Source organism: Peromyscus maniculatus, chromosome 12 (assembly GCF_049852395.1).
Source record: "Peromyscus maniculatus bairdii isolate BWxNUB_F1_BW_parent chromosome 12, HU_Pman_BW_mat_3.1, whole genome shotgun sequence".
NCBI classification, from domain to species: domain Eukaryota; kingdom Metazoa; phylum Chordata; class Mammalia; order Rodentia; family Cricetidae; genus Peromyscus; species Peromyscus maniculatus.
In genome coordinates this window covers 49848104-49872293 of record NC_134863.1, presented here as the reverse complement: position 1 = coordinate 49872293, position 24190 = coordinate 49848104, and the positions used below count along the sequence as shown (strand labels likewise).

Genomic DNA, 24190 nt, shown 5'->3' with positions numbered 1-24190 from the left:
ACAGAAGGATCCCATCACCCAAAACAATTCTCAAGCAGATTGAAGGTGGGGGATGTCTTGCTGCTTTTAAAGCGTGGGATGCTTATCTTTCATTTCTGTAAGGTAGGTCAAGGTAATGTGTGTTATTTTCATGCAAGTCCCAAATTGTTGTAATTTACTACATAATGGGGATCCATTGTGGATGTGGGAGCTCCAAAGATGGTACCAAGGGCACTGCGCTTCCCCATTTCAGCGCTTGTACCAGGTAATGAGCTTCACAGGGGTGGGAGGATCAAAATATGAACAGCAGGAAATAACCAAATCCGCAGTCAGTAGGTGGAGAAAAAGCCAGCTTCACTTAAACGAGAAGCGACTTTAGTAGCTCTAATGATCTGACTGCAAGACTGAAAGAAAAAAAAAAAAGAGCCTTGAAGCAGTTTGGACCGCAGATGCCTCCTGGGTGAGCTATCATTTAGGCTTAGCCACTAAACTCATCCGTTTTCCCTAGAAGAAAGACACCAGGGAAGATCTCACTTGAGGCTATAAGGAAGCACAATGCTACCACAGTGTTGGAGTTTTTCCTCCTCACTTTTTTAAAGCTTTCATATAATAATAATAATGAGTTTCCCTGTAGGTGACTTTCTGAGGCTCACTAGAAGGGGGAAAATGGGATGTATCATCCAGTTTTTATTTTTAGATGTGGTGTGGTTGAAAACATCCTTCTGAAATTTAAGAAGGAAGAAAGTATGTTTCCTGTATTTCTTGATTGCCTCATAATTCTATAACCCTTCTCGGGGGTCAGCACCACAGCCAAGACTGGAGGATGCCCAGAATCTACTTACCTAGAAATGCAGTGTGATTTTATGACTCAAATAGTCCAGTCAATTTCAATTTTTTTTCCCTCTGATTAGATTTTCCAAACTCGGCTGTATTATGTAATGGTCCCTGTGTAATGACCTGTGTAAGATACAGTAAATTGCTAAAAAACCCATTCCCATTATTTCATCCTTCCATTTTACAGGGGAAATTTTTGCCTTGATTTGAATATGTATTCTACTAAAGCAATTTTCAAAACAGTCTTTGTCTTCTCAGCTTTTCAGTAATTCATACTCTTGGTGCATGGGCATTTGGTTGATAGGCACCATTTTAACTAAATGAACAGTAATTGCACCTTCAGGATGGATGCCTACTTCAGAAACAAGAGTAATAGGGAATATGCAAAAAATGCAGTGAATCACCATTGCTAAATAATTCAGTTAGTAAAGTAAGTAGGAGAAACCACAAACTCATATGTTACTGCTACCATGGAACTTTTAAGAAAAAAACGTATTTTTTTCTTTTCTAACTACATGATCAAAAACTAGATAACCTACAGCATCCACAGTGTTTTCCTTTACAAAAAAAAAAAAAAAAAAAAGGCTACACCTTCGATTTCCACTCAATATGATTTGCCATTGTTGGTTGTTGTAGTTTTTATTTTTGTTCTCTGGGGTCATTTACATAGAGTTTATTTTAAATTTTTCTTTTCAGCTATACTCAGCTACTTTTTAATAGGTTTTCAGTAGTTTTAGTGGACCAAGGAACTGTAATATTAAAAGTTGCCTGATATGCTTCTGAATTCAGAATGAGGTTCCAAAGAAGAAAAGTTTGCTTTTCCTCACCAGGGAAACTTGGGATTTAAGAACACTGCCCTCTCTAGAAAAGACAATTTCAAATAAATTAGTTTGGAACTTAATCTGTAAGTCAACTTCAGAAGACAAATATTCCATGTTGCCTCTTATCTGTGGATCCCAGATATGTGTGTGTGTGTGTTTATGTATACAGATGTATTTTCACATATGCATATATGACTTGAAAGTAGAAGTAAAACTGTCCAGGAAGAATAAAAGGTGCAAATGAGAGGGTGTGAGGCAGATAAGAAGGGTAGGGAGTATGGAGTTATAGTCTCAAAGTATATTAAATATATTAATATGCAATTGACCTCAGGAAACCCAACATCATGTACAATGAATATATGTCAGTTAAAATACCATAATTAGTTGAAATCTGTATATTTCTTTAAAAGGGTCACAATAAGGAACCTGACCAAAAAAAAAAAAATGTGTTGTTGCCCCAATGTTCCTATTTTTTGTTTACAAGGCACATCCTCCATCCCTGTCTGAACTTTGGTTTCCTTATGCAGACACTCAGAGCTCTTAGGAAACAGTTCTGTATTAAAACAAATCCTCTCCTAAATGCAGGGGAACCCGAAAACTTAGAGTAGTTAGCAAACTTCCTTCAGCTTCAGAATCTCTACAGATGTAGCTTCCGGTGTAAAAGGTCCAATCGCAGGCAGAACCGAGTTCTTATTCCTTTATCAGTAACAGAGCCTTGTTTGCGAGTCATGCCGAGGACTTCATTGTTCTCTTATTGACACAGTTACAAGCTGATGTAAAGTACAGAAAAGCCATTAGTTACCTCTGTTCTCCCAAAGTGTCTTTTTTTTTTCTTTATTAAAAAATAATTGTGCCGAGTAGTAGTGGTGCGAGGCCAGCCGGACAGGCACCAAAACTACACAGAGAAACCGAGTTTTGAAAAAAAAAAAAAAAAAAAAAAAAAAAAAAAACAAACAAAAATAAATAAATAAATTTTTTAAAAAGTACATCATTTCCTTGTATTCCCTTTCCTTACTCCAACTCTTCTCGTGTCTCCCACACGTGTACATAACCTCACTCCCTCTCAATGCCTGGCTTTCTCTTCTTTAGTTATTATATGCTATGTAAGTACATAAATACAACCTGCTGAGTCCATTCAGGGTTGCTTGCAAGTACATAAATTTAGGACTCACCACGTGACAACGGATACCCAGTCAGAGGCACCTCCCTAAGGGAAGCCTATTTTTCCAGCTCTCAGCAATCCGTAGTTGCCTCCGGCTTAGTAGAGGGATGGGGCCTCCTGAGATTTCTGCGATAGCATCTTTAGTGGTACTGTCATTGCTCAGGTCTCATTTAGGAAGCCATATTGTTGAGGTATCACAGCTGTAGCCTTTTCTTGTCGTTCCTAGGAGATGCAAACTCATAAGCGGAGTCCCTGGTCTTCCGGTTCATGTATTCTTTCCACCCCATCTTCTGCAATGTTCTGAGCCTTTGGTGCGCAGGAGTTGTGCTGGAGATTGTTGTGCCCAGATTAGGACCCCCAAAGAGACCACCAGGAGACCATAGATATCCAGAATGCAATAGCAAGGTTTACTTCTTGGCATAATACGAACTAGCAAAGAACCCTCATCCGCAGTGCCGGGCGCAGTAAGGCAGGGAGGAGAGTTCCTCTTTCTTGGGGAGATTAGCTTTTGAAGGTAAAAACCACAAATTTCTTCAGAGAGGAGGGGGTTAGTACGGGTCCACCCTTGATTGGTCCAGTTTTCCTGAGTTGGGACTTTTATTTTTTGCTATCAGGAGTTTTACAGCCCATCTCTAAAATTTGGTCATGTTATCTCAGGGGAGGGGGGCGTCTCGTGGTTAGCTACCACCAGACAGTCTGATTTTGTACTTTTAAAATTCACCCTGTCTGGGAATGGGGAACTGACTTGGTTCTGGCTATTTTAAGATGTCCCTTTCCTCATCTCTCCGGGCCTTAGGGGGAACTGGGGTGGGGGTCTCTCAGAGATGTATCCACTGGGACTGAGCACCCTATGGATCGGTTGTGGTTTCTGTGAGAGTCTCTATCTGCTGCAAAAGGGAACTTCTTTTTAGTAAAGGTTGAGAGCCACACTTATCTATGGGAACAAGAATAAGTATTTAGGGCCAGGCAGTGGTGACGCACGCCTTTAATCCCAGCACTCAGGAGGCCGAGGCAGGTGGATCTTTGTGAGTTCGAGGCCAGCCTGGTCTATAGAGTGAGATCCAGGAAAGGTGCAAAGCTAAACGGAGAAACCCTGTCTCGTAAAACCAAAAAAATAAAATAAAATAAAATAAATAAGTATTTAGAATGCGGTTAGTAATTACATCAGTTTAATAAAGTAGGGGTAAAAAGTTCTTCTCTAAGATCCTTGACCCCCACTCACCATGGTGTGGTTGACTAGGTTTTCAGGACCAGGCATGATTTCCCTCCTGTTGAGTAGGCCTTAAGTACAATTAGACAACTGTTAATTACTTCCAAGGAATAAGTGCCATTATTGAACCTGTAGGGTATCTGGCCATGCTGGGCATTGTTGTGGTTCACAGGCATCACAAATGGATAGAGTACTGATTGCTTCTCTCCAGTGGCAACTTCTGTAGCACTTCCTGGGGCTATGAAAGTTAGCTCTAAGAGGGGGAGACTTTGGGGTGTGATGTTCAATTGTTAGAGATAATGACTGTCCAAAGTTGTCACCAACAACAAAACAACAACTGTACTTCCTATCACTCCTTATTCTTTGACTCCTTCAGCAGCCTGTTCTGGGACAAACATATGCCATTCTATACAGGCCCACGGGCTGGAGAGATGGCGCAGCCGTTAAAGGCTAGGCTCACAACCAAAAATCTATACAGGCCCATGATGTTCTTCTATAACTTCCAAAGAGAGAGAGACAGAGACAGAGACAGACAGACAGACAGAGCATAAGGTAGAAAGACAGCCTTAAAGGCTGCTCTTGCAAGGGACCCAAATTCAATTCTCAGTACCCACATGGTAGCTCATAACTATCTGTAATTCCAGTGCCAGGATATCTGACACCCTTATATGCATTTTTTAAGAAAGAAAAGCAAAGAGACAAATAGAAAAAGTAAAGGAAAGAAAGAAAGCTTGAGAATTATCTTCTTTAAGATTTTTTTATTTTATTTTATGTGCACTGGAGATTTTGCCTGCATGTAAGTCTGTGTGAGGATATCAGATCCTCTGGAACTGGAGTTATAGATAGTTGTTAGCTGCCATGTGGGTGTTGGGAATTGAACCTGGGTCCTCTGGAAGAGCAGTCAGTGCTCTTAACTGCTGAGCCTTCTCTTCAGTCCTACTTAATTGTATGATTTTAAGAAAGTTTTCACCTTAAAAAGAAAATGTTGGGAATAAGCAATAGGTCAGTCCTTGGTAATACATATTTTTGTACCTTATTCTTTCATTAGCTTATCCCACTTTTCCTATAAACATTTATTCATCAGTACACTGGATTTTATTTCATCTTGTAAGGCAATGAGCCTCAGTTTGTCCTGTAATCAAAGTGACCACAAGCTGCTCCCCATTATTCCTTTATCAAGGAGTCAGAAAGTATCTATAAAAGTCAAGAGGCCCCCGTCCACTGTCACCACAAGGTGCGGGCAGGGAAAGTACCAATATGATGAGCAAGTATGTGATGGAGAGATGGGAGAGAGAGGTGGAACAGCTTGAACACTATGAAGAGAGGCAGATCTGGAGATGTGAGGGTGGAGAAGAACAGCCTGCTATAAAGCCTGAGAAGCCACCAGAGGCCGTGGTGATGTCCGGTCCCATGCTGCCACTGAGGGACTTTTCTGGGTCCGTGGCCATGCAGCAGCAGAGGTCAGGGTCAATGTCCTTGGCCCTGGGTACCACCAAAGGCCATTCAGATGTCCCTGGTCTGACCATGTGGATGTCTGAAGGCTGTGCACAGCTGGCCCCACCCTCACCTGGCCAGGGCAGCAGAGTCGACACAGTTAATACAGCTTTCCCTCAAGCTACCTCCAAAGCAGAGCTTTCAGAAGTCACAGAGCTGAAAGTTGCAGCTCCATTGCTTGGCTTGACAAGGCTCTATGCTTGACAGTGCTAGGAAGAGATTAGCAGATCTTGAGTTCATTTTAACCAGCTGAGAGACGGCAGAGGCTTCTTAATGACCAGAGCAAAGAGCCAGGCTGGACAGATCAGAGGTGGAGACTGAGATCCAAAACGAAGCGGTGTGTAACAGAAGTAATAAGTATTGATATCTAGGGGTAAAATTGGCCTAGGGCTCCAGACATGGAAGCCCTCAGAAGAGGGGTGCAGGCAACAGCTGGGATTACATAAGAAGAGCACAGAAAAGAAGACTCGAGAGCCAACCTTGGCAAATGAGTTGGGGATGTGGCTCATGCCTCATGGGAGAATGTTGACAAATCTACCAATTCGTCAGTTTACATACCTATAGTATGTATAATTGTAAGTATCTTTAAATGAAGTAAACTGTGTTCCCAGCTCATAACTTGGCATATAATATGTTCTGAAATGTTGGAAGAAAATGTGTGTGTGTGTGTGTGTGCGTGTGTGTGTTAAATCTAAAACCTGGGGCTGCAGATATGGCTCAGTGATTAAGAGTCCTTATTGCCAGGCAATGAATTACTTTTCTTCCTGTGTCCTTTACCAAGCCTGAAACTTTATCTCTTGCCTCCATGGCCAATCTCCTTAGGCTTTCCACAGTGAGCCTTTCTAAAAGCAAAATCTAATCATTCATTTGCTAAAACTTTTCTTCTATGTTGAAAGTCTAAATTTGCATATATCAGTGTTTGCCGTAAGACTATAGTAGCTAAGCTTTGAAACCAACCTGTCAACAGGTGAATGGATAAAGCAAGTGTGGTATATTTTCAACCATAAAGAAAAAAGGCATGTCCATTTCAGGAAATGGATATGACTGGAGATAATTATCTTAATCAAATTAAGCCAGCCTCAGAAAGACAAATATTCCATATTGCCTCTTATTTGTGGATCCCAGATTATATATATAAATTCACATATGTATATATGGCTTTCAAGTAGAAGTAAAACTGTCCAGGGAGAACAAAGGGTGAAAATGAGAAGGTGTGAGGCAGATACGAAGGGTAGAGAGTATGGAGTAATATTCTCAAAGTATATTAAATACATTAATATGCAATTGACCTCATGGAACCCAACCCTGTGTGCAACGAATATATGTCCATTAAAATATCATAATTAGTTGAAAATGAAAGTTTAAGTTTATAGTATACAAAAGCAATAATGATGGAGAAGATCAATGTTTTATCTCCTATGCAGCTTTACACATTTTTAAGACTTTTCCATCCACACAAATCTACTTCAAGTAGCATCTCCTTTGAGGCCCCATTTGCCCTTGTAAACTTCCACAGACCATTGTATACTCACCTCCCCTGGACAGCCGTCCCGAGGCTGGGCTAGGCTCTACTGTGTGCTCCCACAGACTCCTGTTTTAGATGATACTTATCGTACTCACAGGCCTTTGTCTCCTTCACTAGATTAGACACTTCTTAATCCCAGATACATATCATGCTGTGCCATCTTCCATACTAGCATGACCAATAGTCTACTGTAAGTGATTAATATGTATCTGGGTGAAAACTATTGATTATCCATAGGAATATATTTTTTGTGAATCAAGTTTCAGGCTACTTTTGAAGTTAGAATGTTTAGGTGTTTGAGCAGCTTTAGGCAAGTCTAGTCTTCCTGTGATTAGATGTCTTACTTATAAAATGATGATAAGAACTGTAGCTACAGCCGGGCGGTGGTGGTGCACACCTTTAATCTCAGCACTTGGGAGGCAGAAGCAGGCGGATCTCTGTGAGTTTGAGGCCAGCCTGGGCTACCAAGTGAGTTCCAGGAAAGGCCAAAGCTACACAGAGAAACCCTGTCTTGAAAAACCAAAAAAAGAAAGAAAGAAAGAAAGAAAGAAAGAAAGAAAGAAAGAAAGAAAGAAAGAAAGAAAGAAAGAAAGAAAGAAGAAGCTACCCTCATAGGGTTGTTTCAAAGACAAAAATAAGAAGCGCACATCATCGATAACTAGAATTTTGGAAATGGGACTCAAGAGCTCTCAACAATTAGCTGGGTGTCTTTGTATTGTCACCACTGTTGTACGGTTATTGCTATTGTTCTGCAAGATGGATTCCTTTTAGGTTAGACACCTGTCTTGAGCCAGGGTTTAAAGTAAATTTCATAAAATGATGTGCTAAAGGCCTAAGGAAACTTAAAAGACAGAGAGGTCAGCAAGAAGGAAAAATGTGGGTCTCCTGATCCTCCACTGCCCCAAAGACAGCTCTGTGAGGACTGACACTCTGCTGGACACAAAAAGGTAAACTTCCTCTACAGCAATACCACCCTCTTACCACCCTCTCTTCTCTTAGAAAAAAAGCATCAACACTGAGGGAGTTCACTGCCTGATAGATGCCAAGTGGTCTGGATGTTTGGTGTGAACAATTTCCATGAGTTGTCTGGAAAAGCCTGAGGGAAATATAAATCTCTTGGGGGAGGGGGGGAGGAAGATCTTAGCCAAATAAGTGTAATAAAGTTCTTTCTTAAGGAAGAGTAAGTCCCCTGTCATCTGAATGGTCTAAGCAAACAATAAGATTTTGGGTAGCGTTGTTTAATGACATTTTTTTTTAATTACTACTATGTTCTTCAGGACTTCAAATGCTATCATGCTTTTCCCTGGGTCTATTTGAAGTAGCTAGATATTCCGAATTTTACAGAAATGTGTTCCTCTATCAAGACTTATCAAAAATTATTAATTTCTGTTTAAATCATTAGCACTTACTAATAAGTCAGACACTATTCTTTTTTTTTTCTTTATTTTATTTTACATACCAACCACAGTTTCCTCTTCCTCCTCTCCTCCTGTTCCCTCCCCCCACCTCTTTTCCACACTCCCATCCACTCCTCCTCCCTTTCTATTCAGATGGGGTAAGGTCTCCCTTGGGAATCCACAAAGCACTGCATATCAAGTTGTGGCAGGACCAAGCTCCTCTCCCCTGGCATCAAGGCCGAACAAGGCATCCCACCATAGGGAATGGGTTCCAAAGAGCCAGCTCATGCATCAGGGACAGGTCCTGGTCCCACTGCTAGACACCCCACAAAAGACCAAGCTACACAACTGTCACCCAGATGCAGAAGGCCTAGGTCAGTCCAGGACTCATTTAGGTGCATGAAATTGCTTTTTGGAACACATTCTCTAGGGTGAGAATCCTTGCTCAGCCTTGACATGGGGGTCGGGGGAGGCCTTACCCTCTCTGAGGAGTGGATGGGGAATGGAATTTGGAGGGAGTGGAAGGAAGGGAGGGAGGGAGAACTGGGATTGGTATATCAAATTAAAAAAAAAAAACTTTTTTAAATAAATAAATTTTTAAATAACAGAAAAAAGTAATAGATGCAATAGTAGAGATTGCATAAGACTCAGAAATGTTCAGAAATGATGACTCAGTTAAACATTACAGTTTATAGACTACAAAATAATTTTTTAATTTACTGAGCCCAAATTAAAAACACTGAAGTCAAATTAACATGTATAATGACAAAGAGTAACATGGTAAGCAGTATTCATGTTTTCTTCATGGTATAAAATTTGAGAGGAAAACATTCTATCATGAAAATTAAAATCACTATCTAAGGAATAGCAGAGAAGACATCTGAAAGTCACAAGGAATTAAATATAGGTCCTAATTCTGCTACAGAGTAATGATGTGAATCTAAGCAAGTCTCCCTACCTCTCCTTTTATGATGTAAGGAATCGTGATGATGGTAACCACCATACTGCGTAATTTTAAGCAATAAACAAAAAAAAGTATAATGACCAAGCACATAGAAAAGTATTCAATAAAAGCAACCTTTTTCTCCTAACCTCAACTTGTCACTGTTTTATTCTATGCACATATAATCACATAACTGTGGCAAATTTACTCTCACGTTCCCAGGGCACAACTCCAAAATTGTTCTCTAAAGTCATTCTGTCCTATTTTTTATAATTACTTCCAGAAGCTATTCACAGTAGTTTTGATTGATTTCAAGCATTTTTATCCATTTGTGTTTTACTAAAACATGTAAGAAAATGACTTAATCTCAAGCCTACTTGGAAAAAAAGAAGTAGTTTGGAAAAAAAGAGAAAAGAAAAAGATGAGAAAAAAATCATATTCAATAATGTAACATAAAATGGAGAGTAAAACATTAATATCCATGAGGATTAAAGAATTCTAGAACTGGGAGAAAGATCCATGAGTAAAGTGCCTGATGCTCAAGCATATGGACCCGAATTGGGATCCCCAGCACTCATCTATGAAGCTGAGTGTGCCAGCACATACCCATAATCCCAGCTCTGGGATGGAAGAGAAACCTGGGTCCCAGGGGCTCAGGGTCCAAAACAGAAAGTTCCAGGTTCAGTGAGAGATCCCACCTCAAAATCATAAGGTGAGCATTGATAGAAGAAGATAGCTGAAGTCATCTCTGGCGTCCTCACACCCATACACAGGAGATTACATACACACACACACACACACACACACACACACACACACACACACAAGTACTGTGGTCACAAAAATGTTGAGGTACTCACAAGAAATTCTATAATACTGAAAAAGTTGAAACTTGGCGATTAAGAGGATTCTGAGGATTCTGAAGAATATTAACATTTCCTTTGTACAAATTGCACCTGACATCAATTCAGACTATTTGAGAGTCGTGTCAAATGTGTCAGTTTAAGAAGAAATTAAAATGAGATGTCAGTATTCAAAAAAAAATACACATAGAATATATGTAGATGGTCATGCAACAGATATCTTAATGTAACGATATTAACATTAAGTTTTATATTTTGTTTTTTTTGTTGTTGTTGTTGTTGTTTTTTGTTTTGGTTCGGTTTGGTTTGGTTTGGTTTTTCGAGACAGGGTTTCTCTGTGTAGCTTTGCGCCTTTCCTGGGACTCACTTGGTAGCCCAGGCTGGCCTCGAACTCACAGAGATCCGCCTGGCTCTGCCTCCCGAGTGCTGGGATTAAAGGCGTGCGCCACCACCGCCCGGCAAGTTTTATATTTTGATTGTTGGTGGGGAGATAAATTTGATTGATGTCTGTTATAAATACATTTGATACTCAGTTTTCTTGCTTTTAAATTTGTACAAGAAAAGAAAAATACTCCCCAATAGATGGTGCAAGAGCAAAGGTTCAAATGACTGCCTTTGATCTGTTCTTCAAAAGCTAATCTGTATAAATTCAGAATCGGTTTTATTCCATCGCCAGGAAATTCCTCACAGGAGGGGCTGGCAGGTAATACATTAAGCAAGGAAATGGCCTACGTGGCCTTTAAGTGGATTCTAACCACCAGGCTGTCATGTCCTGGTCATTCTTAACTCTTACGCAGATTCCTTTCTCTAGACCTGGACAGGAAGTGAGAGTTTAAAATAAATTAAGTGAATTAAAATTAACCCAGATCAAAATTTCAATCCCTCAGTCCTGCTAACTGCACAGTGACCGCACACAACTGGTCACCACCATGTCCTACAGAGAGAGCCCCTCCCTCACCAGAGAACCGCCTGTTGGGTACTCAGACTGAATGCCCCTATGTTCATAGGACTTGGTGCTTGCCATTGTTAGCTTTTCATATTTTGAACTCCCTTAGGGCTCATGGGAAAACAACTTCATTGCCAGGTCAGTGTCAGACTAAAGGAAAATCTGAAGTCAATGAGGAGAACCGAAATAAACAACAGAGAGAGAATAATGGGTTTTAAAAATGTACTGGTTATTGTAAGGAGGATGAAACAATCCTGTTTGTCACGTACAGTTTGCACTGAATGTATCCATATCATGTCGCATTTCTGATGTTGGCATCGGGGTTTCAGATAGTCCAGCAAAGCAACATAGAAGCTGTGCTCTTGAGACTGTGATGAAACTTAACTACATGGAATCCAGTAGTGCGTGTGTACAGCACATTTTCTTTGCAAAAGGGGCAGCAGATGCTACTGAGTTACCAGCATTCCCTGTTTAGAACTTAGATATTTACCCTTGCTCAGGCCATGCTTGTCCTCTTGAGTCGTTTTTTATGCTTATTAGTATTTTGGTTTTTACTGCTTGCATGTAAAGATGCTATTGTTTTTTTGTTTTTGTTTTTTTAAGATGCTATTGTTTAGCATACATCTTGTAACCAAAAGTAAGAGCGTGATCTGCATGTGTTTGCATTTAGGTAATTTTGTCCATTGAAGAAGGTTACAGACTTCCTGCTCCGATGGGCTGCCCACCATCCCTGCACCAGCTGATGCTCCATTGCTGGCAGAAAGAAAGAAACCACAGGCCAAAATTTACCGACATCGTCAGCTTCCTTGACAAACTGATCCGCAATCCCAGTGCCCTTCACACACTGGTGGAGGACATCCTTGTGTAAGATGCATAATGTTGGTATTGTTTTCCCCTGACAATCATAATCTCTTTCAGGCTACAGGCAAGAACAACAGGTAGAGGGAATGAGTTTTCCTTGGTCACTCACTGTCTAATTACCAACCCTGTATAAACCTTATTTTATTTATCAGCTGAACAGATAAATGATGAATATGAAAAAATGTGGGGATTTTTCACAAGAAAAAAAATTTCCCCTTCTTTTCTCTCTGTTATCCATTCTATCTGCATTACTTTATTTACATTTCTCTTTTGTGGATCTTTGATATCTACATTTACTGATCCTTCTTTACCTTTATAAGTAGAATTTGTGTGCATGTGTGTGTCCCCTCTAATTTTCTTTCCATTCTATGTCCATCCCTCTATTTGAAATGGCAAGCAGGGGAAATTTGTGAGTCACCAGAAGTGAGGATGCTCCTGATCACACCTCACTGTTGTTACTTTCCTCTCTCCAAACCAGAATAGGGTGGGTCAAGGCACTCATACACCATTTTGTAACCTTCAGTAGAACCAAGAAAATCTACTCACTTCTCTCTGAAGAACAATGATAAGGAGAAGAAGAATGGAAGCAAAAATAATCCTCATCTCTGTCTAAAATATTACACTTCAAATATCATCAGAGTCTGCTTTTAGCCTAGATTATAAATAGCCAAAGCACACCTTCCTGAATCACAAGATGACCACAGGATATGCAGACATTCACTGTGGGTCACAGGTCCCAGTAAGTTTAGGGTTTTAGTAACAATAATACTAGGCTCTTTAAGGGATATTTGCAACAGACCTCTTTTCCCAGCCGATCATGTAAGAGTTCACCTCTAAATCACTAATTGGCAGCCTCAGCAAAATGAAGCCAAGCATGAAATAGCTAGTGATCCAACTATTGCTGCAGACTGCCTCCTCTGAGCAGTCCAACATCGGAAGCTGTGAGCAAAAGGCATAGAAAAGAAAAGCTCTTTGGGTTTTATTACTAAGGCCAGGGACAGCCACTGAAGGATGTTTAAGCAAGAGAATAATGTGATTACAGTTGCGCTTCTGGACTCGAAACCACTCGAGTGTTGATTTAGGCTATGAATGCAAAGCACGGAACAAGATGGGAAACAGAGCCACATGTGTCTTTTCAGAAATCCACGCTATAAAAGTTCAAGGCCTAAGATGTTCCCAGCTAAGACTCCTAGCAATGGTGGAGAGGGTGCCTGAACTAGCCTTCCCCTGTACTCAGATTGGTGACTACCCTAATTGTCATCATAGAACCTATATCCAGTGACTGATGGAAGCAGATGCAGAGACCTACAGCCAAGCACTGGGTGGAACTACTAGAGTTCAGTTAAAGAGAATTAGGAGGGATTATAGGAGCAAAGTGGGTCAAGATCATGATGGGAAAAACCACAGAGACAGCTGACTCAAGCTAATAGGAGCTCACGGACTCTGAAATGACTGACAGCTGGAGAACCTGCATGGGACTGAACTAGACCTTCTGAATGTGGGTGACAGTTGTATGGCTTGATCTGTTTGTGGGGACCCTAGCAATGGGACCAGAACCTATCCCAGGCACATGAACTGACATTTTTAGGGCCCATTCCTTATGGTGGGATGCCTTACTCAGCCTTGATGAAGGGAAAGGGTCTTAGTCTTGCCCCAACTTCGTATGTCAGCCAGTGTTGACTACCCAAGGGAAGCCTTACCCTCTGTGAAGAGTGAAGGCAGGGTGAGATGGGGGGCGAGATGGGAGAAGGGAAAGGAGGGGGACCAGTGGTTGCTATGTAAAATAATTAATAATAACAACAACAATAATAATAAGAGTTAAGAAAAAAGTTCAAGGCCTAAATTATAAAATGAGAATAAAGTTGAGATCAGGAGAAAAGAGAATGAATTTATTGTCTGGCAACATACACAAACAATATTTATGTGTCATGGTCACTGAATAAACATAGAAAGAAGAAGTGGATATTTCTCATTTTTTTTTTTGTACAAACAGTGGGTGTTATACATGCTAAGAGAAGAACAGGAACAAGTTCTAGAGAATAAATGAGATGATTTGGGGCATTCTGAGTCAGAGATGCCTGTGGGATAGTCAAGTGGAAACTCCATAGGTACATAACTTCTAGATTGAATTTGAGGTAAAATATCTAGGCTATGGAGCTAGAGAGATAGCTGAGCAGTTAAGAGTGTGTACTATTCTTGAGTCAGTTTCTGACTGACTACACAGGGCTGCTCAAAACTCCCTGTAGCTTGAGATCCAGGATAAACGACCCCCTTCTGTCTTCCATGGGTTCCTACACTCATGTATACATACCCACATGTAGACACTTGTCATAACATAATTACTTTTTGTTCCAAAGATATAGCTAAAGGTGTACATTTGAAATTGACCAGCACATAGATTATTACTGAAGGCATTAACATACTGAGATAACCTATGAAGAAAATAAAGAATGCAAATAAACAGAGAAAAAGAATGCAAGTATCTAAAGCACCAAGATTCAAGACATGATTCCCCCCACAACAAAAATAAATAAATAAATAAATAAATAAATAAATAAATAAATAAATAAATAAATAACCAAAGGAGATTGAGAAAGAAGAGCCGGACTAGTAATGCAGGAACCATGGATGGAGCTATATCATAAAAGCCAAAAGAGAAGGCTGTGTCAAAGAGCCTGTGTCAAAGAAATGTAACACACAAGTCTTCACAAAGATTCAGAAAACACCAAGTGGAGTATTAACTGGATTTAGCAGTGGGATGCACAAGTTCACAAGCAGCCTCAAAAGGACAAATTTTTATAAAATTTATGAGACAATAAAGAGGGGATACAAAGTCAAAATAAATATCAATGCATAATAATAACTTTTATTTCCATAAACCTATAGGCAAGATAAATAGAGAAAATGTTTCTTGATTTTGTTTTCATATTTTCTTGAAAATACAGTGTTCATGCTTTACTATTGAGAGAACATCATAATGGAAACATACTACAAAATAAGTCTACATTCATGGAAGAGGAAATCACATCATACCTCTAAAGCCAAATCATTTCCTCTGGGCTTCCTGTAACACAGGGTTAACAACTTAATGGTGGCTATAGCAAAGCTATCTAACTGTGAAAATGGCTATAGTCATCATTTTTAATTGATTGCATTTTGAGACTGTGAATAATCTTCTTATTTACAAAATAAGAAGAATCTCAAATCAGAAAATGACCCCAAAAAATGGAAAAAGAATACATAGATCAAGGCAGATGCAGGGTCCTGATTGATATCCAGAGTTCCATGATGAAGTGACTGCCATGCTCTATGAGCCCGGCCACACACAGACCAGAAGTTGCATCCTTCATCTAAGTTGCCAGCTTGGTTCAATTCCAAAACCAAATCTCTCTGAAGCAAATGGAAATTTTTGTGAGTGATTTTTCTGTTCTTGTTCATGACAGAGGCATATGAACTTTTTGTTTTAATATATTTGTGTTTGAAAAACAAAATGAACCAGAGTTCCCAGGGTATCATGCCTGAAACTAATCTTTATTCTTATTATCATGAGGGGCAGGATTGGATTTCCTTGTCTTCCCACTCAAGCCGTAGTCCCATCCACACACTCTGTTTCTAGTCCCCGAGAATTGAGACACTTTAGTGTGATGAGATGGCCTGGTTGGTTTTGTGTTTACAAAATGATGACAAGCACCTCCACATGAGAAGTCCCTCCATCCCCCAAGTTCCAAGAACACACGCCTGTCCCAGATTAATGTTGAATTAAGGAAACATGACCATCAATCTTTGTGACTGAATGCCTCTCAAACATGCCAGCTAGGGAGATGGCTTCGTGCATAAGAGTGCTTGCTCTGCAAACATGGGCCTTAATATGAGTTTGAATTGACACCACCCACATTACAAAAAACAGCTGAGCATGATTGTGTGTGCCTATATCTTCAGTATCAGAGATAGAGATAGTAGAAACTCAAGAGCTTGCTGGCCAGCCAGCCAGCCAAACCAAAATAGCAAGCTTCCAATTCAGTGAGAAATCCTGTCTTAAGGCTGCAGGGCAGAAAATAAAAGATTTGATGTCCTTCTCTAGCTTCTGCATAACCACATGCATGCAATACACACACACACACACACACACACACACACACACACACACACACACACACACACGCTGAAGAGCCTGAGTGGATAATGAGCAGCCACTCATCATTAGACTCTCCTTTACTCCAGTATCCCCAAACTCCAGGTTTTTCTCATTTCTACACCAACACAGGCATTGTTCTTTCATCAACACTTTCATGGCTTTTATTCCACCCTAATTGCCTTTGTCTCAAGAATTCACCTGAGCCAGGGCAGTGGTGCATGCCTTTAATTCCAGCACTTGGGAGGTAGAGGCAGTCAGATCTCTGTGAGTTCAAGGCCAGCCTGGGCTACAGAGTGAGTGCCAGGAAAGGCACAAAGGTACACAGAGAAACCCTGTCTCAAAAAAACAAAAACAAAAACAAAAAAACCGACAACAACAAAAAAGAATTCACCTGAGAAACTTTTAATCTCTGTTGACAAGATAATAAGTGGGGAGAAAAGATGATCAAAGAGAATGTAGAAGGCTATGAACCCCAGAATTTAATAGTTTTCTGCTAGCAAATTAGCAATTTCATAAATCACATTGGTAGCCTTTCCTTGCAAACACCTGAGTATCTATGGGAAAGATGTTGATCTATGGCTTTCAGGACTGGGAAGAGCAGTGCTCACTCTTATCTTCTAACATTTCTACTGACATTCCTCTGCCCGATACTTCTCCAGGGGCATATTTTCATTTCTGTAGAGCTCCCTGTAGATGTAACCAATCGTATTATTAAAATAAGAAACACAGAGCCAGTGTAAAAGAGAAAGCCGAGAGGTCAGAGCTCAGAGATAAAATCTTACCTCCTGCAGTGCTCCTAGCTTCCCCGAGAGAGGGAGGTACTTCCTGTGTCTCTGTTTAAATAATCTTTCTGTTCTGCCTTCTCATTGGTTGTAAACCCAACCACATGACTGCCTCATCACTGCCTGTAAGTACCGCCCTCCAGGTCTTAAAGGCGTATGTCTCCAATACTGGCTGTATCCCTGAACACACAGAAATCTACCTAGCTCTTCTAACCACCACGCTCTTACTATGGCTCTAATAGCTCTGACCCCAGGGCAACTTTATTTATTAACATAAAATTAAAATAACATTTCAGTACAAATAAAATATCACCACATTTCCCCTTTTCTATTTTAATAAAAAGAAAAAAGGCAAAAGGTTATAACTAACAAAAGAAAAACTATATACAAAAGTACAATAACTATATACAATATATACAAGTAACAAATACCTAAACGATGTCTAGTCCATTTGTATTTGACAAATCAGAGAAAATAATTCCCTTATCTATCCTATTTTAGTAAGTCCAAAATGTATCTAATTCACTTTCTATCCTAATTAATCTTCAACTATAACTAACTAATCTTCAACTCCCTCAGAGACCCAAGAAGGAAATAATATTAGCTAACAAAAATAAAAACAGGAAGTGCACAAAAGCAGCTTCCAAAAATTTTGTGAGTTGACAGAAACAGCCAGCTGCCTGGACAGTCACCTGAGGTTTCTCTGCAGTGTTGGGGCATCATCTTCAGCCTATAGGTTTAGCGTATCTGACAGACTCATTTGTGAAGTAGGTTGTACACAAGGTCAACAGTTCAACCTCACACTGGGTGAGAGCAGTCCATGTACCAGAAACACCTGAATTCCACTAGTGTCATGTCATGATTCAGGATTTTAAATTCTGGAAATTGTTGATGGTTTTTGAATTCAGCTGTCCATTCTTCTTGGCTGTGTATATATGGCTTCATCTAAGCATCCCCTTCTCCACATCCCTCTATTAAATGCCAGTCTACTATTGAGAGGCGTGAGCTTTCAGTTGCTGTTCCATTGCACAACAGAAGCCATCGGCCCACTGCCTGTTCAGCTGCCTTCAAAGAAAAGGGCACTGTACCTTTTCCAGATTGTGAAGGCCACTTCAGGGATAGTGCCATATTGTCCTGGCCTCAGAAGATGCCGTCTGATAAAGCCATAACCACACTTGTTTTGGCAGGAATCGGTAGTCCTTTGTTTCGTGTTCTGTCTGTCCATTTTGTCCTGTTGATACGAGGATACTTTGTTGTCCAGTGGCTAACTTTTGCCACAATGAAAATTAACTCCATATGCAGTTTCTTCAATGCCCATATTTTCTCTGAAGTAGATTGGTACTGCCAGGAGCCGACATGTCTCAAAAAAGAAAAATTTCTAAGTTATTAAAACATTTTAAATGCCATATTCTGTAGATCTCTGAAGGGTTTGAAGATGACCTGTCTAAAATACATCTGCTCAAATTTTAAAACATATCTAATATGACTACAATTTCTATTGTAATGTCTAACTACTAACTTTCATTTCTTTATATCCTAATAGTTGGTAATAATGTAAAGTATTTAAAACTAGTAATTGTCTTTTTCTTTTCTTTTCTTTCTTTCTTTCTTTCTTTCTTTTTTTTTTTTAAACAAGAACCTTAAATCTAATCTCCTTTGCTTAGCCTTTTTCCTAACCCTTGACAACAACTTGTAACCAACCCCCCTAAACAATGAAAATTATCCCAGACCCAAAACCCATTAAAAGAACCAAAAAACCACCCGCCCCACACCACTTCTTTGGCAATGTGGGTGTCATATTCTTAAAATTGCTTCCTGCTGGGTATGGGCGAAGTTATCTTTATCCTGAAAGAAAAATTTAGGTTAATTGTCAAATTCTAGGAAAGGTAACTATATCCTTCATTATTATCCAGTCTGTGTATAAAGCCAAAGTTCAGGGTTTATCTCAAGTCCTTATTCAAGTAGTCTTTGAGACTGGATCATCTCAGCTAGTCATCTCAAAATTGCTCTGAGCACCTTGTAGTTCAAAGCTGATCTATAGATGATGTTTGTCAGTTCAGTGATATTATTATTGTCCACGTGGAATTGTTGTTGTTGTGTTTGTTGTTGTGGGGCCCCATCTTCTTTCCGGAGACTTCAGTTGATGTTAAGCCTGGCCGTGATTTCCTGCAGAAAACTGATAAGAGACTCACACACAAAGACATATATATGCAGCTAACTGAAGCCTTTTTTCTAGAATTAGTTAGTACTCTATATGACCATTCATATCTTAACAAAGTTTAAAATGTATATATATATTAATCTTGTAAATTTTGATATAAAATTTATACTTTAAGAAAAGTTTAAAGAATCAGAATAGAATCAAAGAGTTGAGATTAGTAATAGAATAGTCCCTTAATTAATTTGGCTTTTGTCCTGTCCCATAGCAGAAAATGGCTCTTTCTGGCATGATACAGGGAGTTTGCATTTTCCTTTTAACAACATGCTTGAGTTTGAAGAAGGAGAGAGCCATTCTCCAACTCCAAAGTCAGCTTTAAATTTTAATTGAACTGGGACTATTAGAAAACCAATTGTTAAATCTTTAGAGAAAAGCAGAAACAAACATTTAAGAAGACATAAAATTTTTTAGATAATATATACCCATATGCCATATACTCCCATATACTCTGTTTCCTGGGATAGATGATTTGTCCCTTTTCTTCAGTTGTCTCATTTGTCTTGTGTCCTTCAGATTCCTTAACCTTCATTCTCCTAAAAGACAAAAACAAAAACCTTCCCCCAAGACTAATTTTGGGGATGTTCCTTTTTGGCAAGTTACTATCTGATTAAATGAAAAGACATGTGTTACAGGTACAAGTTAGTTTAAATTGGATGTTCATGCTGGTTGATGAACTATCACCTCCTCTAATTAAGAGGTTTTTCTTGTTCAAATCGAACCTTTATCAATTTTGATGGTATCCACAGCTTATCTTCTCCTGTAGAAACAAAAGCAAAACCTCGTCCCCAACGTAATACATACCCTGGCTTCCATTCTGAGGTCAGCACATCCTTAAAGTATATAGGCTGATTTAATTCTGTAGTTTTTTCTATTACCCAATGTCTCTCTGCAGCTGTTGTTCCTTTCTCATTGGCATTCAGAAAATTCAAAGTTAATAGAGCATTATGCAGTCTATTTCTGGGGGTTTTTGTTACTCCTTTCTGTTTATTTAGCATATCCTTTTGAGTTCTGTTTGACCTTTCTATAACTGCTTGACCTGTAGGATTATGTGGTATACCTGTAATATGCTTTATATTGTAATAAGCAAAAAACTGTTTCATTTTAACAGAGACATATGATGGAGCATTGTCAGTTTTAATTTGTGCAGGTATACCCATGATGGCCATAACTTCTAGCAAATGAGTGATTACAGAATCAGCTTTTTCAGAACTCAGAGCAGTTGCCCATTGAAATCCTGAATAAGTATCAATGGTGTGGTGTACATATTTCAATTTTCCAAATTCTGCAAAGTGAAACACGTCCATCTGCCAGATTTCATTCCTCTGAGTACCCTTTGGGTTACATCCTGCTGGTAATGGTGTTTGATTATAGAAGGAACAAGTAGGACATTTCTTTACTATTTCTTTGGCTTGTTGCCAGGTTATGGAAAAATCCTTTTTTAAACCTTTACTATTGACGTGATGTTTTTTATGAAAGTCTGAGGCCTCCAGCACATTTCCTATCAATAATTTATCAATCTCATCATTGCCTTGTGCTAGAGGGCCTGGCAGACCAGTATGAGATCGGATGTGAGTTATATATAAAGGATGACTCCTTTTCCTGATTGTATCTTGTAATTGAATAAATAGTGAAGTTAATTCTGAAGCATCAGGGATAAATTCTGCAGTCTCAATATGTAATACCACTCTTTCAGCATACTGAGAGTCAGTTACTATGTTGAGAGGTTCTGAAAAATCCATTAATACCAACAGAATAGCATACAATTCTGATTTTTGCACTGAATTATAAGGACTTTGTACCACTTTACTTAAATTTTCTGATTTGTAACCTGCCTTTCCTTGTTTATTGGCATCTGTATAAAATGTACGAACTCCAGATATGGGTTTTTGCCGTACAATTCGAGGCAAGATCCAATCAGCTCTCTTTATAAAATCAATTCTGTTGCTTTTGGGATATTTGCTGTTAATTTCTCCCAAAAAATTACTGCAAGCTCTTTGCCAAGGTTCACTTTCTGTCCATAATTTTTCAATGTCCTCCTTAGTTAAAGGTACGACAATTTCTGCTGGGTCTATTCCTGCTAACTGACGAAGTCTCAATTTTCCTTTCCAAATCAAGTCAGAGATTTTTTCCCCATAAGTTTTTAATTTTTTATTTGGTTTATTTGGTAAAAATATCCATTCCAATATAATATCTTCCCTCTGCATTAATATTCCAGTAGGGGAATGCCTAGAAGGTAAAATAACCAAAATGCAATCCAGCTTTGGATCAATACGATCCACGTGCCCTTCATGTACTTTCTTTTCTACCAAGGCCAATTCTTTCTCAGCTTCAGGTGATAATTCTCTTGGACTATTTAAGTCCTTGTCACCTTCTAAGGTTTTGAACAAATTAGTCAGTTCATCATTTTTTACCCCAACAATAGTGCGTAGATGAGAAATATCTCCAAATAATCTTTGAAAGTCATTAAGAGTCTGTAGTCTATCTCTCCTAATTTGCACCTTTTGGGGTCTAATTTTTTGTAGCTCTATTTTATATCCTAAATAATTAATAGAATCTCCTCTTTGTATTTTTTCAGGAGCAATTTGTAATCCCCAGCAAGGCAAAATTTTCTTTACTTCTTCAAACATTCTTTCTAAAGTATCTGCATTTGAGTCAGCTAGTAAAATATCATCCATATAATGATAAATTATAGATTTAGGAAATTTTTTACGTATCACTTCCAATGGCTGTTGTACAAAATATTGGCACAGAGTTGGGCTATTTAACATTCCCTGTGGGAGGACCCTCCATTGAAATCTTTTAACCGGTTGAGAATTATTATAAGTAGGCACTGTGAAAGCAAATCTTTCTCTGTCTTTTTCTTGTAAGGGTATTGAAAAGAAACAGTCTTTTAAATCAATAACTATGAGAGGCCATCCTTTTGGTAACAGAGTAGGCAAAGGAATTCCAGATTGTAGAGAGCCCATTGGCTGAATTACTTTGTTAATTGCTCTAAGGTCTGTTACCATTCTCCATTTACCAGATTTCTTTTTAATAACAAATACAGGAGAATTCCAAGGGCTGGTTGACTGTTCAATATGCTGAGCATTTAACTGTTCTTCTACCAGCTCTTCTAAAGCCTGGAGTTTCTCTGTTGTTAAAGGCCATTGCTGAACCCATACAGGCTTGTCTGTTAACCATTTTAAAGGTAGAGCTGTTGGTATTTTTGGAAGATTATCAGTTGTTGTGCCCTGTTTTTGTATAATATGGATGGCTGGTGACCACTCAAAATAATGCCTTCTAATATTTCTCTCAGAAACATGTGCTAGTTTATGATTTGTTTCTGAGATTGGAGGGATTTTAATCTGAGTATTCCATTGTTGCAACAAGTCTCGACCCCACAGGTTCATAGCTATGTTAGCGACATATGGTTTTAATTTTCCTCTCTGTCCTTCTGGACCTATACATTCCAGCCATCTTGCACTCTGTTTCACTCCAGATAATGTCCCAATTCCTAACAGTTGAACGTTTACCTTTTGAAGAGGCCATGCTGGATGCCAAAATTCTGGTGTAATTATGGTAATGTCCGCACCTGTGTCTACCAGACCAGACAACAAAACACCATTTATTTTTATCGTTAATTTTGGTCTCTGTTCATTAATAGAAGTTTGCCAAAAAATTTTCTTTATGTTTTCTCCTGAATTTTCTATTCTCTCTTTTTCATCATCCTGACCAGCATGATTTATTCCAATAGTCATTTGGTTATTTAATCGCTCAGAGCAGGGATTTCCTCTACAGCTGCAAGAAAGGTTTGAACTGGTTTTGCTATGGGGGCCTGCATGAGGCCCCTCCAGGAGTTTCCCGAAAACTGAGGCAAAGGATTACCCTGTCTGTCCTTTGTTGATCTACATTCGTTGGTCCAGTGTTTTCCCTTACCACACCTTCTGCATACTCCAGAAGGAAGGGGCATTCTGTTGCCATTGTTCCTTGAAGAAACATTGCTTCTAGGAATGACCTGTTTACAGTCCCTTTTAAAATGTCCTTGCTTTCCACACCCAAAACATCTAACACTCCTCAAACCTTTTGAAATTACTTCTCCTACCCACGTATCATCATGCTCATCAGCCTCAACATTAATTGTTTCTCTAATCCAATCTTCCAAAGGTGCAGATCTTGCCCTTAACGGCCTGATTATTCTTTTGCATGCTGCATTCGCATTCTCAAATGCCAAAGCTTCAATTATTGCCTTACTAGCTTCTGATCCTGAGACCATTCTGTTTACTGCTGAAGCCAGTCTTTCTAAAAAAATCTGTGAAAGATTCTTTTGGGCCTTGCATAACCTTTGTGAATGACTCAGGTTTTTTTCCTGGTTCATCAACTCTGTCCCATGCATTCAAGGCTGCCATTAGACATAAAATTACGGTTTGAACATCATATAAACATTGTGTTTGTATTGAAGCATATTGGCCTTCTCCAATAAGCTGATCCTGACAAACTTGTATTCCTTTATCCCTCCATTGTGTTTCTATGTTTCTAGCTTCCTCCTTAAACCACGTTAGAAATTGAATTCTCTGGCTGGGTTCCAGAACAGCTTGTGCAAGGTCCCGCCAGTCCTGTGGTATAATCCTATTATATGTTGACCAAGAGTTTAACATTTGCTTTACATATGGGGAATGCATGCCATAAGATACTATTGCCTCCTTAAACCTTTTAAAATCCATCAGTTCAATTGGAGCCCAGATATTTTGTGTAGCCATTTGATCAGGCATCTGCTGTACGGTTACAGGATAAATTAAGGATGACTGTGTGAAAACAGGCTTTCTTTCTGTAACCTTATGATCCAAACTTGAACCAACTTCACTGTTAAAATTAACAGGTTTTTCTAAAGCTGTTATCCTGGCACTTAAATCGACTATCTTTTTAAATAGTAAAATGAGAATAAGCATGGTGATAAACTGCATAATTCCCATAATACTAATCTTTTCATATAGTTGTTCCATTGTCAGACTGCCTAAAATTTCAAAAACCCAATTTTCTTCCA

The 24190-nt window shown here is 39.1% G+C and overlaps 1 protein-coding gene across 1 annotated transcript in view; it reads left to right on the top strand.

The window, feature by feature from the left end:
* The window catches only part of Epha6 (EPH receptor A6), a 921293-nt gene that overhangs the window by 884565 nt on the left and 12538 nt on the right, over nucleotides 1–24190 (top strand). Inside the window, exon 16 of the mRNA XM_006981610.4 lies at nucleotides 11845–12038. Within this exon, the coding sequence (XP_006981672.1) occupies nucleotides 11845–12038 (194 nt within the window). The remainder of the gene's footprint in view (nucleotides 1–11844; nucleotides 12039–24190) is intronic.